At 40.5% G+C, this 13,431-nt stretch overlaps 1 protein-coding gene across 1 annotated transcript in view; it reads left to right on the plus strand.

The window, feature by feature from the left end:
* The first annotated feature begins 6,579 nt into the window (after positions 1 to 6,579).
* nfatc4 (nuclear factor of activated T cells 4) overlaps positions 6,580 to 13,431 on the plus strand; it is an 18,766-nt gene continuing 11,914 nt past the window's right edge. The window contains exons 1-2 of the mRNA XM_050032541.1: positions 6,580 to 7,229; positions 12,454 to 12,599. Of these exons, the coding sequence (XP_049888498.1) occupies positions 7,037 to 7,229; positions 12,454 to 12,599 (339 nt within the window). The 5' untranslated portion in view covers positions 6,580 to 7,036. The remainder of the gene's footprint in view (positions 7,230 to 12,453; positions 12,600 to 13,431) is intronic.

Genomic DNA, 13,431 nt, shown 5'->3' on the forward strand with positions numbered 1-13,431 from the left:
GTTTTGGTGATACATTCATTTTAAGGTCTAACTCATAGAGACAGTGGTAAGGCCACCCATCTCTTGATGTCATCCTTAATGGATTGGAGGACGCCAGGGACATTTAGGCTAAAACTTTTAATGATGAGAGATATGATATTAATTCCCAGATACCTCATCCCATTTTTTTCCAGATAAAAGGGGGTGTCCATTAAATTAGATTTAAATGTGCAAGGGTTTAGTGGGGTTGCCTCACTCTTTTTCCAATTTATCTTATTCCCAGAAAAGCTGCCAAAAAAATTAATCAAATTAAGAACAGCAGGAGCTGAGGATGCTGGCTTGGTTAAGGTTAGCAAAATATCATCAGCATACGTATTCAATTTAAAATTATGACCATAAATGTTCACACCGTGTATATCATCACTAGAGTGGATACCACATGCCAGTGGCTCAAGAGCGATGATGAAAAGCGAAGGACTAACCCCGCCGAATGTCCCAGTGTAAAAGGAAGAGTTCTGAGATTAACTTGTTGGTTCTAACAGAGGCACTAAAGAGAGCTAGTGAAATTAGGACCAAAGCCAGATTTTTTAAATGTACAAAATAAATAGTTACATTCTATCTGATCAAAGACTTTCTCAGCATCTAATGATGCTGCAATGACTGGAGACTTACAGTACTGAAACTAGCTTCTAGCCTAATCTGGAAAACCCTCCGCTTATTATTTGAGGAAGGATGGTGGCTACTCATCAAAGCTGGATCCTTGGACAAATTCAATTTAAACTGATGATGGCTATAGACTATAAATTTAAGGATTGCAGAGGTCATCAGGACTTATCCTCTAGATACCATGTGTGTGCAACATCTTGTGGCAGTCAACAGCACAGTTGTTGAAATATTGCAGTCTGGACCAAAGTGGTGGACCGACTTCTCAACTTACAACATAAATGTTGTAAGTTTAGTTATAGAGATTATTTAAAGTGAAGTGGTCAAAAAGTTATAACAATTGTGTATGCTTGGTTTTGCCATGCATGTAAACTATAAAGCAAATGGATTTGAATAAGTCATTTTAACTCACAGGGAATGAGGGCACTGCTAGCATGACTTACTTCCTCCTGAGACAAGAAAGCACTTAAAAGAATACTTCACCCACAAAATGATCATTTGTGTATCAATCACTCACCACGTGATACACTGAATTCGTGAAGTAAATGTTGTTCTCTCACATGCCTCCATGATAAATGAAGAATCCAAAAACAGAGAAAAGTCTTGATGAATTAAAGTTAAGGGGGTCCGTGTTTAACAACAGCAAAACAATATCAAAACATCCATTTACATATAGGCACAATAACCGTTCATGTGTGGGAGTGTTTATGCGCAAGTGTTTTAGATAATAAGGTTTTTAATCAGTGAGACTTGAATTGTACTTCTGGAGTTTCTAAACAAATGTTTTGATATAGTTTTGCTGTTGTTGAACGCTGATCCAGATAACTTAAATTCATCAATTGTTCTCTGTTTTTGGATTCATTGTCTACTGTGGAGGCATGTAGGGGAAAAAAAGTTTTCTTCACAAATTCAACATAACATTGGGAGAGAAATTTACATACAAATGATCATTTTGTGGGTGAGATATTTCTTTAATATTTTATCTATCTTTTAAAAATGGATTAAAAATGTATTTAACTGATTGGATGAATTTAAGGATTATGCTGTCACTGCAGTTTAAGAGGAATCATTTTTATTTGCAATAATTTTATTATATTTATTGCACTTACTGTAGAGAAAATATTTATTTTCTGTTGCACATTTCACCTGTTGTTTGAGGGCCCCTGTAAATTAAGTCTCTAAGGAGGAAAAGAAAGGTGTGGTTCACTTCCCTAGAGCTGAATGTGACAGTCCAGGATGAAGTCTGTTTACTCATCATATATATATGTATAGACCTACACACACACACACACACACACACACACACACACAGGACATACTACTACAACTGAATAAAAACCTGGTATCTCAATGAAAGTTCAGTTTTCAGCTTTATAAAGCACTTTAGAAATAATTCTGGTGATATTAAATTGAACGTCATTATATTCCCAAAACACGTAGAGAAGTTATTAATTTCTATGATATACAAAATGAAAAACAAACAAACAAACAAACAAACAAAAAAAACAGTTGTGAGGTTTTCACCTGACCATGATAATGTACAATCTGGATAAATGTCTCCATGTCTGACAGCTGTCACCCATTTGCCTTTATGGTTCTATAATGACTTTCACCTTTAACTGATAAGGACTCTTAAAGACTCGGTCTACAACATGATATAGAACAGTAGGCTACAGTACACAGTATGGAAAATGAGGAAATGAGCCTATTGTTACAAGCCTATCATTGGAGGTTACAGTTTCAGAATAACAACAGAAGGATAAGGGCCTGAAGCAAAAGTCTGGGCGCCCGGCATGGTCAGCACTTAGTAGTGCCCCCTTTGGCAAGTATCACAGCTTCTAAACACTTTTTGTATCCAGGTAAGAGTCTTTCAGTTCTTGTTTGGGGAATTTTCACTAATTCTTCCTGCAAAAGTTTTCTAGTTCTGTGAGATTCTTGGGCTGTCTTGCATGCATTGCTTTTTTGGGACTATCCACAGATTTTAATTGATGTTTAAGTTGAGGGGACTGTGACGGCAAAACCTTCAGCTTGCTCCTCTTGAGGGAGTCCATTTTGGGTTTCAAGGAGTCTTGAATTATTGAGAAAAGGTGTCTGGACTTCAGCAGTTTTAAAGATGGTGTGACGTTTGCTTCCAGAATTTGCAGGAATTTAACTGATTCTATTCTCCCCTCTACCTGTGAAATGCTCCCCATGCCACGGGCTGCAACACAAGCCCAAAGCATGATCCATCCACCTCCGTGTTTAACAGTTGGACAGGTGTTGTTGTTTTTTTTTAAAATATATTTTTAAAATATATATATATAAAATTCTGCATCCTTTTTACCTAAAACACATCTTTGCTCACTGCATCCAGAAAGTCCAATTTTTACTTCATCAGTCCACAGGACTTGTTTCCAAAAAGCTGTGCTTGTTCAGATAGTCAGATAGTTTTGTGTTGAGGACACAGGAAAGGTTTCCTTCTGATGACTCTTCCATGAAGGTCATTTGTACAGGTGTCACTGCACAGTAGAACAGTGCACCACCACTCCAGAGTCTGATAAATCTTCCTGCAGGTCTTTTACAGTCAAACAGGGTTTTGATTTGCCTTTCTAGTAATCCTACAAGCAGCTCTATCAGAATGTTTTCTTGGTCTTCCAGACCTTAACTTGATCTCTGCAGTTCAACAACAATGGAGCAAAACTTTTTAAATCCATACTCTCCTGAAGCCAATTGTCTGGACGTACAGCATCTGAAAATGAAAACATGAACATAACGTATTTCAACACCACAGATCATGATAACATCACAGTTTAGGCCATTGATTCAGTCAGTCAATAAATATTTTCAATCTGTCTGTGACTCAGAATATCAGTGTGTCAGACTCAGGGGTAAACTTGCAAAACATTTTTCAGTGATAACAAGAATCTGTGTCCTCAGGCTGTGAAAGATGACTGGTGAGGAAAGTTACAGGGAAACTGTTCTGTCTCTCACCACATGATGGCAACGCGTGCACAGGAATCCTCTTTTTCTCCCCCCTCTCATAAACTTGACACTCAGCAGTTCCTCCTGTGTGTTGCACTCATCCATCACATTGCAGCGCTCCTTTAAACAATTTATTAGCTATTCAACTCCACAGTTTCACAACCCCCCAAAACTTTCCATTTCTAGAGAGGCTCTGCGCCTCAACTGCTGGACATGTGCATAGATACAGTACCTGCATGTAGTTCTGCTTTATGAGGCAATTACTGAAGTCTTCATTTGCACTCTTGCTCACATATAGAAAACTCACAACACCAAAAGAGTCCTTTTTGCCACTTTGGCAAAACAAGTTTCTCTAATTCAGGATTCCCATGTAAAGACTTCTGTAGAATAAATGGGGACTTAGAGCAAGTCACAGGCAGCTGAATCTGAAAATAACTTACATATTACTCTGATACAGTTTCGTTTTCTTTTAATATTTCTTCCTTTAGTGCTACTTGTGTACACCTTATTTTATTTTATCACAGATTTTACTGTTTTATTCTATCACAGATATTTGAATATTAGTTTATACATTTCCTCTGTGTGCAGCATGGAGGGCTACAACTACATTTCATTGTGCACCCCTCTTTTGTATATTGACAATAATAATGAAACCTTGACCTTGAACTTTGACCTTGACAATGCATCCTTTTCGCACCTGTTTGGCCTTCAATCCACACTAAACTGCCATGACACACACCCAAAAGCATTTCAAAAACAGAGTAGATAAATCTGAAACACCATCCTTTTGCATTTTAATGTAGACGATGACGCACAGCATACCTGCTTAGACACAACCAAGTTTCTGTGTAACAGTTAAGTTAGGAAACCAACTTCCCTCCAGTGGAAAAAAAACTTGAGCCTGTCTCAACTTCTCATACACAATGCAACGTGTTCCAGTAAAGCACTGAGTTGCCCACTCACAAAAACATGCACAAGCACATATTGCTGGTAAATGACTTTGCGAACATAAAAGCTGTAGCTCGGTTTACTTTGCGATTGTTGAGATATATAAAATAATTGTCGCCATAACTTTCCATAGTTGTAATATCCTGTCTCAAGATTCAAGATTAAAAGATTAATTTGTCACGGACTCATAGTTTCAGTGTGTGCAGTGAAGTGCAGAGGTGGCACACTGAAGAGTTGAGCTAAAAGGCAATCATTATAGTTAGAATAAGCAATAAAAGTGGTTTCAGAAATAACATTTTGAAGGTACAGACGAATAAGTATTAAAAAGTTAAAGTGCATATTTATTCTCATAGATATTATCTACTTAATGTATCCTTGTACAAGGGTTCATGGCATCTCACAAATTAGTGCCCCATTAATGACATTATGTAGCCTACTTAATGTAAAGTTATGTAGGTTAGGTTTAGGAAAGGAAACATTTTGATGACGTACGTACATTAAAATGACTCAAAGTTCACGTGGTTTCACACAGTTCTGAACACCGGTCCCCTGGGGGAAGGGCCTGTGCTGTGTGACCCATCCACCGCCCAACCTGGCTCTTTATGCAGACTTTTGGTCTTTATACTTCCTTCTTCTTTTTTTTTAATCCCGTCAGTGCATTTGTCACTTCATTGTTTCCTTCCTGAATACATGGATTATATACACATGAACAGTGCATGAGAATAGCCTTATATACTGCATAAGCCTTACTGGACTGTATTGAATCTTCTCAGTGGTATCTTTGGGTCTGAATTGTAAACTGTTAGGCTAATAAATGAAAGCCAGTAACAAAATTAGTCACCCCTTAGGAACCCTATGCGGCCAAGGGGCGCCCAAACAAACTGAAGACTCAAAACATGAAAACTAGTTTTTGGATTAATATTTTACGGCTAATGTTTAGGAAATGGATATACTCCTTAATTCTGCTGTTGAGCACAATAATATTGTCACATGGGGATTTCGTAGGAGTATGAGTTATTAGATTCTGTTTCAGGCCCTAAAAAGCCTTGCGTCGGCCCTGCTGGTAGCACTATTCCCTCTCCCCGACCAGACTGCAACATCTTGAGATCAGGATCCAAGGCCTGCCCACACAACCCCAAGAGGATGACAGGGAGAGCGAAGCCCCAGTTACACACCAGTATAACATCCATAATGATTGTGAGAATCAGAGGAGGACGAGGAAGGAGGACAGAGAGGAGGAGGGGGGGAGGACTAAGGAGCTGGACTGAGGCGGAGAGAGCCAAAGAGAGAGTGTGTTTATTTAAGTTTTTCGTCTCCTGACTCAGACAGAGAGCAGACTACAGAGGATAATGAGAAACAGATCTTTGGTGGAGAGGAAGGGGAGGGAGGGAGACTCAAGAGAAGGAGGGACGAGGAGGAGTTGGTGGGGAGAAGAGAGGAAGGAGGAGTGGGGTAAAAGAAAAAAAAAGAAGAGGAAAGGGGAGGAGAGGGAAGAGTGACAGCCAAAAAAGGGGGGCTGTCGTGTTCATCACCACAGGAAATAGGCCCTCTTATGTTCACTAACTGACAGTTAACATCACAGCCCTGGTGGCCATGCAGCCGGCCTACAATGGCAGGTTTTGGAGACAGTGAGCTGCTTGCCATGAGCCCTGCTCATGAGTGGAATGATAATCAAATTGTTTTGGGCTTAAATGTGTGAAAAAGTTATTGATGCTGAGGATGATATGGAGATAAACCAAATTCTAGTGGAACAACACCAAGAAAATGATGTGTGTGTGATGCTGAATAAGATGTGAGTTGTAAAGACAAGCCATAATTGGAGTTTCAAATATGTTATGTTGTATTAAGTAAATGTGAAGTGAGTTTGACTAAAAGAGAAACCTCGAGAGTGAGTGGGGAGGAGGGGGGAGAAGAGGGAGGTTGGAGGTTGGGCAGGGGGGATTCATGACTGACAGGCACAAGGTCCTATGGGGAATGAGTAACGGTCCAACTGGAGCTGGGAAACCCACCCAAAGGCAATTAAGGGTAAAGGACGACAAAAATATTTGATAAACTTTTTTTTCCCTCTCTCTGTCTTATGCGGGGAAGAAGAAGCTACAGGGATGGCGATGGAGCTAGAATGAAAGACCCGAGTGTACGTTGGAGATATGTTTTGGAAAAGACTGTAAGATATCCAGAGCGAAGATTTGATTTGGACCGCAAGGCATCCAGGCTGAAAAAGTTGCAAATACCGGAGCAAGAAGCAGTCCTCATCGTGTAGAAACAGCTTGGAAAAGTTGCTGAAGTTACACCAAAACCTTCCCAGAGGAGGGATATTTGCGCAATGACACGCACGTAAGAGAAAGACAAAAAGTTTTGCGGAATATCTCCGGGGAACTTCTCTTTTTCGAGGCGCACCGAGGACGTTTAAGTCGCTGCTGTATCCGACGCAGGGAGATAAGATTGTATCACTTAATCTGTATCCTGTCCTTGCTGCCGGAGGGCGATGGGGGCCGCGCCGGGCTCGGGCTGGGAGGAGGGCGAGTTCGAGTTCAAGTTGGTGTTTGAGGAGGACCCGCCGCCGCGGCAGAACCAGGGGCCATCCCCGGTGCGCACAGCCGAGCCGGAGAGCTCCGTTCCCGGGGAGGACAGTGAGTGCGCCCTCCTGCACCTGGAGTCCTCCAGCAGCAGCAGCCTGGGTTAGAGTCATTTCTTGGATAACTGAATGTGTTGAAGTAAAGGGACACATGAGATAGTTGAGGTCTGAGCGGCCTGACAGTGTGGCTTCCAATGCATAGGAAAGTGTGTGTGTGTGTGCGTGTGTGTGTGTGTGTAGTTGGATGTTACATGTGTTGTAATGAGGGCCTTTATCGGCATGCCTGTGCTTACATTTAGTGTATGAGTGTGTTTGAACTTGCATGTGATGTGAGTGCGTGCCTGTCTGTAAGCATGTGAGCATTAGTATATTTGTTATTGTGTGCTTTTGTGTGTTGTGTGCATATCTGACTGTATTCCTTTCTGCGTGTGTGTATTTGTGTGTTTGTGCATGTGTGCGTGCAGCCCCAGACTCAATGTGTTTCTAATCAGCTGTGCGTGTGAGTGGAGTTAACAGCTGCCATCTGGGAAGGAACCTCAACCTCTGTGTACTGAACAGGCACCACATACACACCTCCCTCCCTCTTTCACTCAACCTCCATCTCCCCCATTTTTCACTGCACACACGCACACACACACACAAACACACACCTCTTATCCTCACATCCACTCTCTCATTTGTTTCCCGCCCACACTGGCATACAGTTGTATTACCACACCCAAGGCATGAAAGTGAACTGCAGGACAAACAACAGAGTAATTCTTGACTTTAAGTGTTTTTACTTTTCAGAGCATCACAGAAGAGTTTGGTCGGCTCCCCTGACACTTTGGTTGCACCCCTTTTATTCAGATTTATGTCCTCAACTTTCCATGTCTTGATAAAACACGCAAACCTGTCAAACACAACTTCTTTGGCTTGCGACAAAGCAGTGCTAACTTAACTGATTCAACGTTTCTTACAGTTGTGACCAGTTCAACTAGACACTACCAAACTTATACTATTTGAATTACTTTTGTATCGCTGCATGGGACTCAATGGATTCATTTTTACACGAGGTAACATGAGGCCAGATCATGTTATGATGCTAAAAACTCAGCTGGCAGGGCGCCGTGACTTAATGAAAGTAATCTATAGCAGAAACACTGACTTTTGTAATGACAACGATGGAAAAAGTGTTTTTAATGTGGATTAGTCATGTCATTTCCACTAACCGAGGACAGTCCATGGCCAAAAAATTAATTAGTTTACAGGATAAAAGCAACTATTAAAGAAAATCGGAAAAAGACACAAAATGTTGTAGAAGGAATATGTCAGGACCCAACAAATAAATCTTGTGATGCCTTGTGGGGATCCTGACCCCACGTTGAGAAGTGTCACTCCTTATGAGAGGCTGACCTCAGGACACAGAAAGATACATTACAGTATATTAAACATGTTCAACTTAAAAGGGCAGTTCAACCTAAAATCAAAAATACATATTTTCTCTCTTGCCTGTAGTGCTGTTTATTAATTTAGATTGTTTTGTTGTGAGTTGACGAGTGTTGGAGATATCGGCCATTGAGATGTATGCCTTCTGTAGGATATAATGGAACTAGATGGAAAAACTCAACAGCAGTGTCTCTTTCCAGAAATCATGACCCAGTTACTCAAGATAATCCACAGACCTTGTTGTGAGCAGTTTCATGTAGGAACTATTTTCTTTCTACTGAACTACACCCACCGACTGTATCACCATGCAGACAGAAGCATGCATCTACTGCTAGCTCACCTAGCAACACTGAGCTAGCTAATGTTACAGCTTGGCAGAGGATCGCCATTAATGTTAACATCTCGCGCTGTTGCAAGCATAAGCCTCTCCTCCACCAGTAGATGCCTGCTTCTGTCTGCATCATGATATGGGTGGAGGGTGTTATTCGGTAGAAAGAAAATAGTTCCTACATGAAACTGCTCATGACAAGGTCTGTGGATTGTCTCGAGTAAGCGGGTCATGATTTTTGGAAAGAGACATTGCTGTTGAGTTTTATAGATGTTTTTTTGGGCGGTTTAAGCACCACAAGCTGAGTGCCATCTAGTTCCATTACATTGGAGAGAAGGCAGACATCTCTACGGCCAGTATCTCCAGCACTTGGCACCTCACACCAAAACAATCTAGACTGATAAACGGCACTAAAGGTAAGAGGAAAAATATAGATTTCTGATTATGGGGTGAACTGTCCCTTTAAGATGAGGCCTCCCAAAAGAAAGTGACAAACTGATGGTGTAAAATAACGGTCAGGTCAGCTTTGGTAGGGATAAACTCTTCTGCTGGTCCACACGTAAATAAATGATTGTTTCCTGCATAGTTACGAAAACCCTGAAGAGGTAAAAGTGTCCATTATTTTATAGGAAAAAAGCAACAACTGGAGAAAAGTCAGAAAAACTGGAGTAAACATGCGTCTTCAGTGTAGCATAAATGTATATATTTTTTGCTTTATATCCTGTTTATCATCTTGAGACCCCTCGTGAGGTTCTTAATCACTTTTTGTGAGAGGTTCAACCCAGGACACAGAGCAAAATATTACAGTACATTAGATCTGTTAGATCTTTATTGTGTTAGGTATGTTTTCGTGCCTCATAAACTTCTCTGCTGGTCTGCACACAAACATCTGAATCATTGTTTCATGTGAAAAGAGAAGTTGCCTCAGCACTGCAGCTTTAACCACTTGGAAATATTTCTGTTGCCAGGAAACATTTGAAAAGATTTTTCACCCCAAGTCTTAATTTGTTGGCAGTTGCTGTTGTGTGCCGGCGTTGCCCAAAAATTGCCTGTAGGGCCCGCCGCCACTGCAGTGCAACAATGATCAGTTGGAGCCTCGCTCATTACAGAGTAACTACTGTTTGGCTCCATGTGGAGGCCGACCACACCACGCTGGGGAAATGTTGTGGTGAGGACTGTGGTCTTTAGAGGTCGTGTCCTCATTCGGATGATTGGTTGGCAAAAAGTCCAAAACGTTTTGTTCTCTGAAAATTTTTAAAGAAGGTGTGGTAGAACAAAATCCACAAATCGTCTTCATAACTGTTGAGTTTAGCTGCAGAGTTGGGTTTGTGATTCTCTGTGGTGTAAGATTTGGATCAGGGAGCCAAATGTTTGGTTACAATTCCCACTTCACCCTTTACTGCACTATTTGTGACTATAATACATGGAAAACATGTATTGAAATAGTTCTTCACACCCGAAATAGAGTTTATAAAAGTGCTGAGTAAACTGTTTCCATATGACTGTGTGAGATTATGGAACATAAAACCAAATCCTTCTTTGTCACGTAGTTTTTTTCCCAACAAAAATCTAATGTACAGCATACTTTCCCATTTCTGTGTAGATTTTAGAAATGTATCATTTACAGTTGAAACTTAATTCACTAAAATGTTCTGTGCTGCCTTGTCATAGAATAAAAATGTTTATCTTTGAGGTAAAATAAATAACAATATAAAGACTAACACTTAAGGGTAACAGGTATTTTTCAACCTTGTCCCTATTTTCACAAATGGAGGCAACAATTTTTGAACTTGGTCCAGTGTTGAGCACTGCAGCCAGTTGCAGCAAAACAGGCTGCGATGTAACTTCTCATGGCATTGTGCTCCATTAGTTTACATGCACTAAAAGTGCTTGTTTTTGTCACTGATGGGCTCAGATTATTATTAGTATTGTGTCTGACAACATTTTGGAAAGGATTCCTGCAACGATAGACCTTGTTGTTCAAGGCTAAGATCCTTTTTGTTTTTTTTAAAAATAAAATAAAATTTTAACATCATAAAACACACTTCATTCAAAGTCAACAGCAACAAAATAAAACTCACAAATGTTGTCTCGGTTCGTCTTTCCACTGTTACGACGATCGCCAACTCCGATTTGGTTGAAATAAATCCTTAATTCACGCAGTCTGATGTGAAGATATGCTGGCTCTATACACGCTCAATCACTATTTATTTAAGTGGAGTCTGGGGGCGGGTGGCGATAGCAATTTTGGGGTTGTTTCTGGTTACACAAAAGGATCTTAATCTTTAACAAAAAGATCTATCTCAGTAGGGATCCTTTCCATAATGTTGTCACTTACAGTCTGATCCTGTCAGTGGCAAACACAAACATTCTTAGTTTACTGCAGCACTCTCGCTCAATACTGGACCAGTTTTAAAAAATAGTTGTTCCCATTAGTCACTTAGATGCAAAAACTTGGAAAAATAGGGTCCAGGTCGGAGAATACCAACCTCTAAAGAATAACAATTGGCCTGGCATGTTATCAAAGTTAGCATTCATATCATCCAATATAAAGCTGTTTAATCTCAAGGAATAGTTCAACAACCTGGCACGTAACGACCCCTAAAACCACAGTGTGTCAGTTTTACTCTTTGGTTTTTGTACAGATTAAAAACTAGGATACCACATGTTAATAAGTAACTTTAAAAGTGCAGGCGGATTTTATTACCTTTGGACAGAGCCAGGCTAGCTGTTTCCCATGTTTACAGTCTTTATGCTAGGCTAAGCTAACCGTCTCTTGGCCACACTTCATGTTTTCCGTACACACATAAAAGTGGTGTCAACCTTCTCATTTAACTCTCGGCAAGAAAGTGAACCACCATGTTTCCCAAAATGTCGACCTGCTCTTTTATATTAAAGGTGACACAATGCTGCACTTGTTTCAAAGACATTAACTGCACTTCCTGAGGAGAAGTCCCAGTTGCATGCATTTTCCTTATGTTATCAATTACAGATCAGTAAATCAAGGAAAATTGATGTGTAATGAACAATATAGGCATGCTGATGATAAAAAATGAATCTCTGCTGACCACAAATTGTGTTTACAGTGTTTTGATTGACATGTAATGAGTCTTTTTCGTGCCAGATTTGAAAGAACAGCACGCTTTGAGAGCTAACTGTCATTTTGAGGTTGTAAAAAGAGATTAATGGGAGGCCACATGACCCTCAGAACCCGCAATGTATGATATAAAAGAAAGTCTGTTTGAACAAAAGAGAAAAAAAGTTGTTGCTTTTTTTTTTTTTACTAGAAAGCAGCCAGAAGTTAAATTGTTGCCATGTGGAAGTGAAGGTGTATATAAGGAAAATGAACACAGAGTAAACTCTTCATTTGCAGCATTTTATAATCAGCATTTTTAGGCAAGTAAGACCAACTTTTGTCCACAGTTGTGATACTTTCGCCAATAACAGCATACAAGTATTTTCTCTCGGGGCTCTAAACTTGTGACATTTGCCACTTTATTTTCTAAATCATATTCTGGTGTCAGTGTCTGTCATGTTACCACACATTCAGTTTAGTTATTCTTTCTATCAGTTACAGATAACCACCGCTCAATCAGCATCCCCAGCCCGCCACCCTCATCCAATCAGCGGGCTGGGATGCATTCCCCGCCTCCACGGAGGGCTCCTGCCAGAGAGTTCAGCGGGACCTATGAGAGCTTGCCAGCACGTTCTGTACAGGTGAGATGAACTGTTTGTAAGTCCTGCTTGTATATGGTCAGAGGGTTTGAACCTGAAAACTTAAGTTTATAGGTCATTCTGTACCTTTTGCATATTTTACCCCTCAGTGTAGCTATGGGTCCTTCACTCACCAATGACATGTTGACTTTCTCCAATGACAAATCACAAGCTGTTACAGCTTCAGTAATGATACAATGGTCAGCACACACAATTGGAAATTGCCTAATCTAAAACTAGCCTAAGCCAATTGTACCTAGATGCACATCTTTGGAGGTAAATTTGGACTTGGAACATTTTGAGAAAATCATCCCTGAAACTGGGGGGAACTTGGCCTTGTTCTTGCCAGTTTTCTTTATGCAATATATGCGGAAGATATATTATACAGTGTATCCTCATACAGCAGTTTGCATGATATCTAACGAATTAGCAGTCCACGAATTAATGTAAAAGTGCATACTTAACGTAAAGTTACATACTTAAATGATACGTTGCACTGATAAGGTTAGGGCAGGAAACATGGTAATGACGTACCTTAAAATAACTCAAAGTTCACCTGGTTTCACACAATCCTGAACACTGGTCTCCTAGGATAGGCTGACCAAACGTCCTCTTTTGCCCGGACATGTCCACTTTTCACGTCCCGTCCGGGGCGTCCGGGGGGGTTTTTATAAACTGATGATAATGTCCGGTTTTCCGTGTGTTTGTGTGTGTGTGTGTTAGAGTGCGGCATGGGCAGCATATTTCTGTCCGAACCCGAACCGAGCCCGACATTATTTAATGACCAAAGCACTGAGTTTGTGTCACACAGTGGTTACAGGCTATTTAACAGGCC

The sequence above is a fragment of the Epinephelus moara genome, chromosome 21 (assembly GCF_006386435.1).
Source record: "Epinephelus moara isolate mb chromosome 21, YSFRI_EMoa_1.0, whole genome shotgun sequence".
NCBI lineage: Eukaryota > Metazoa > Chordata > Actinopteri > Perciformes > Serranidae > Epinephelus > Epinephelus moara.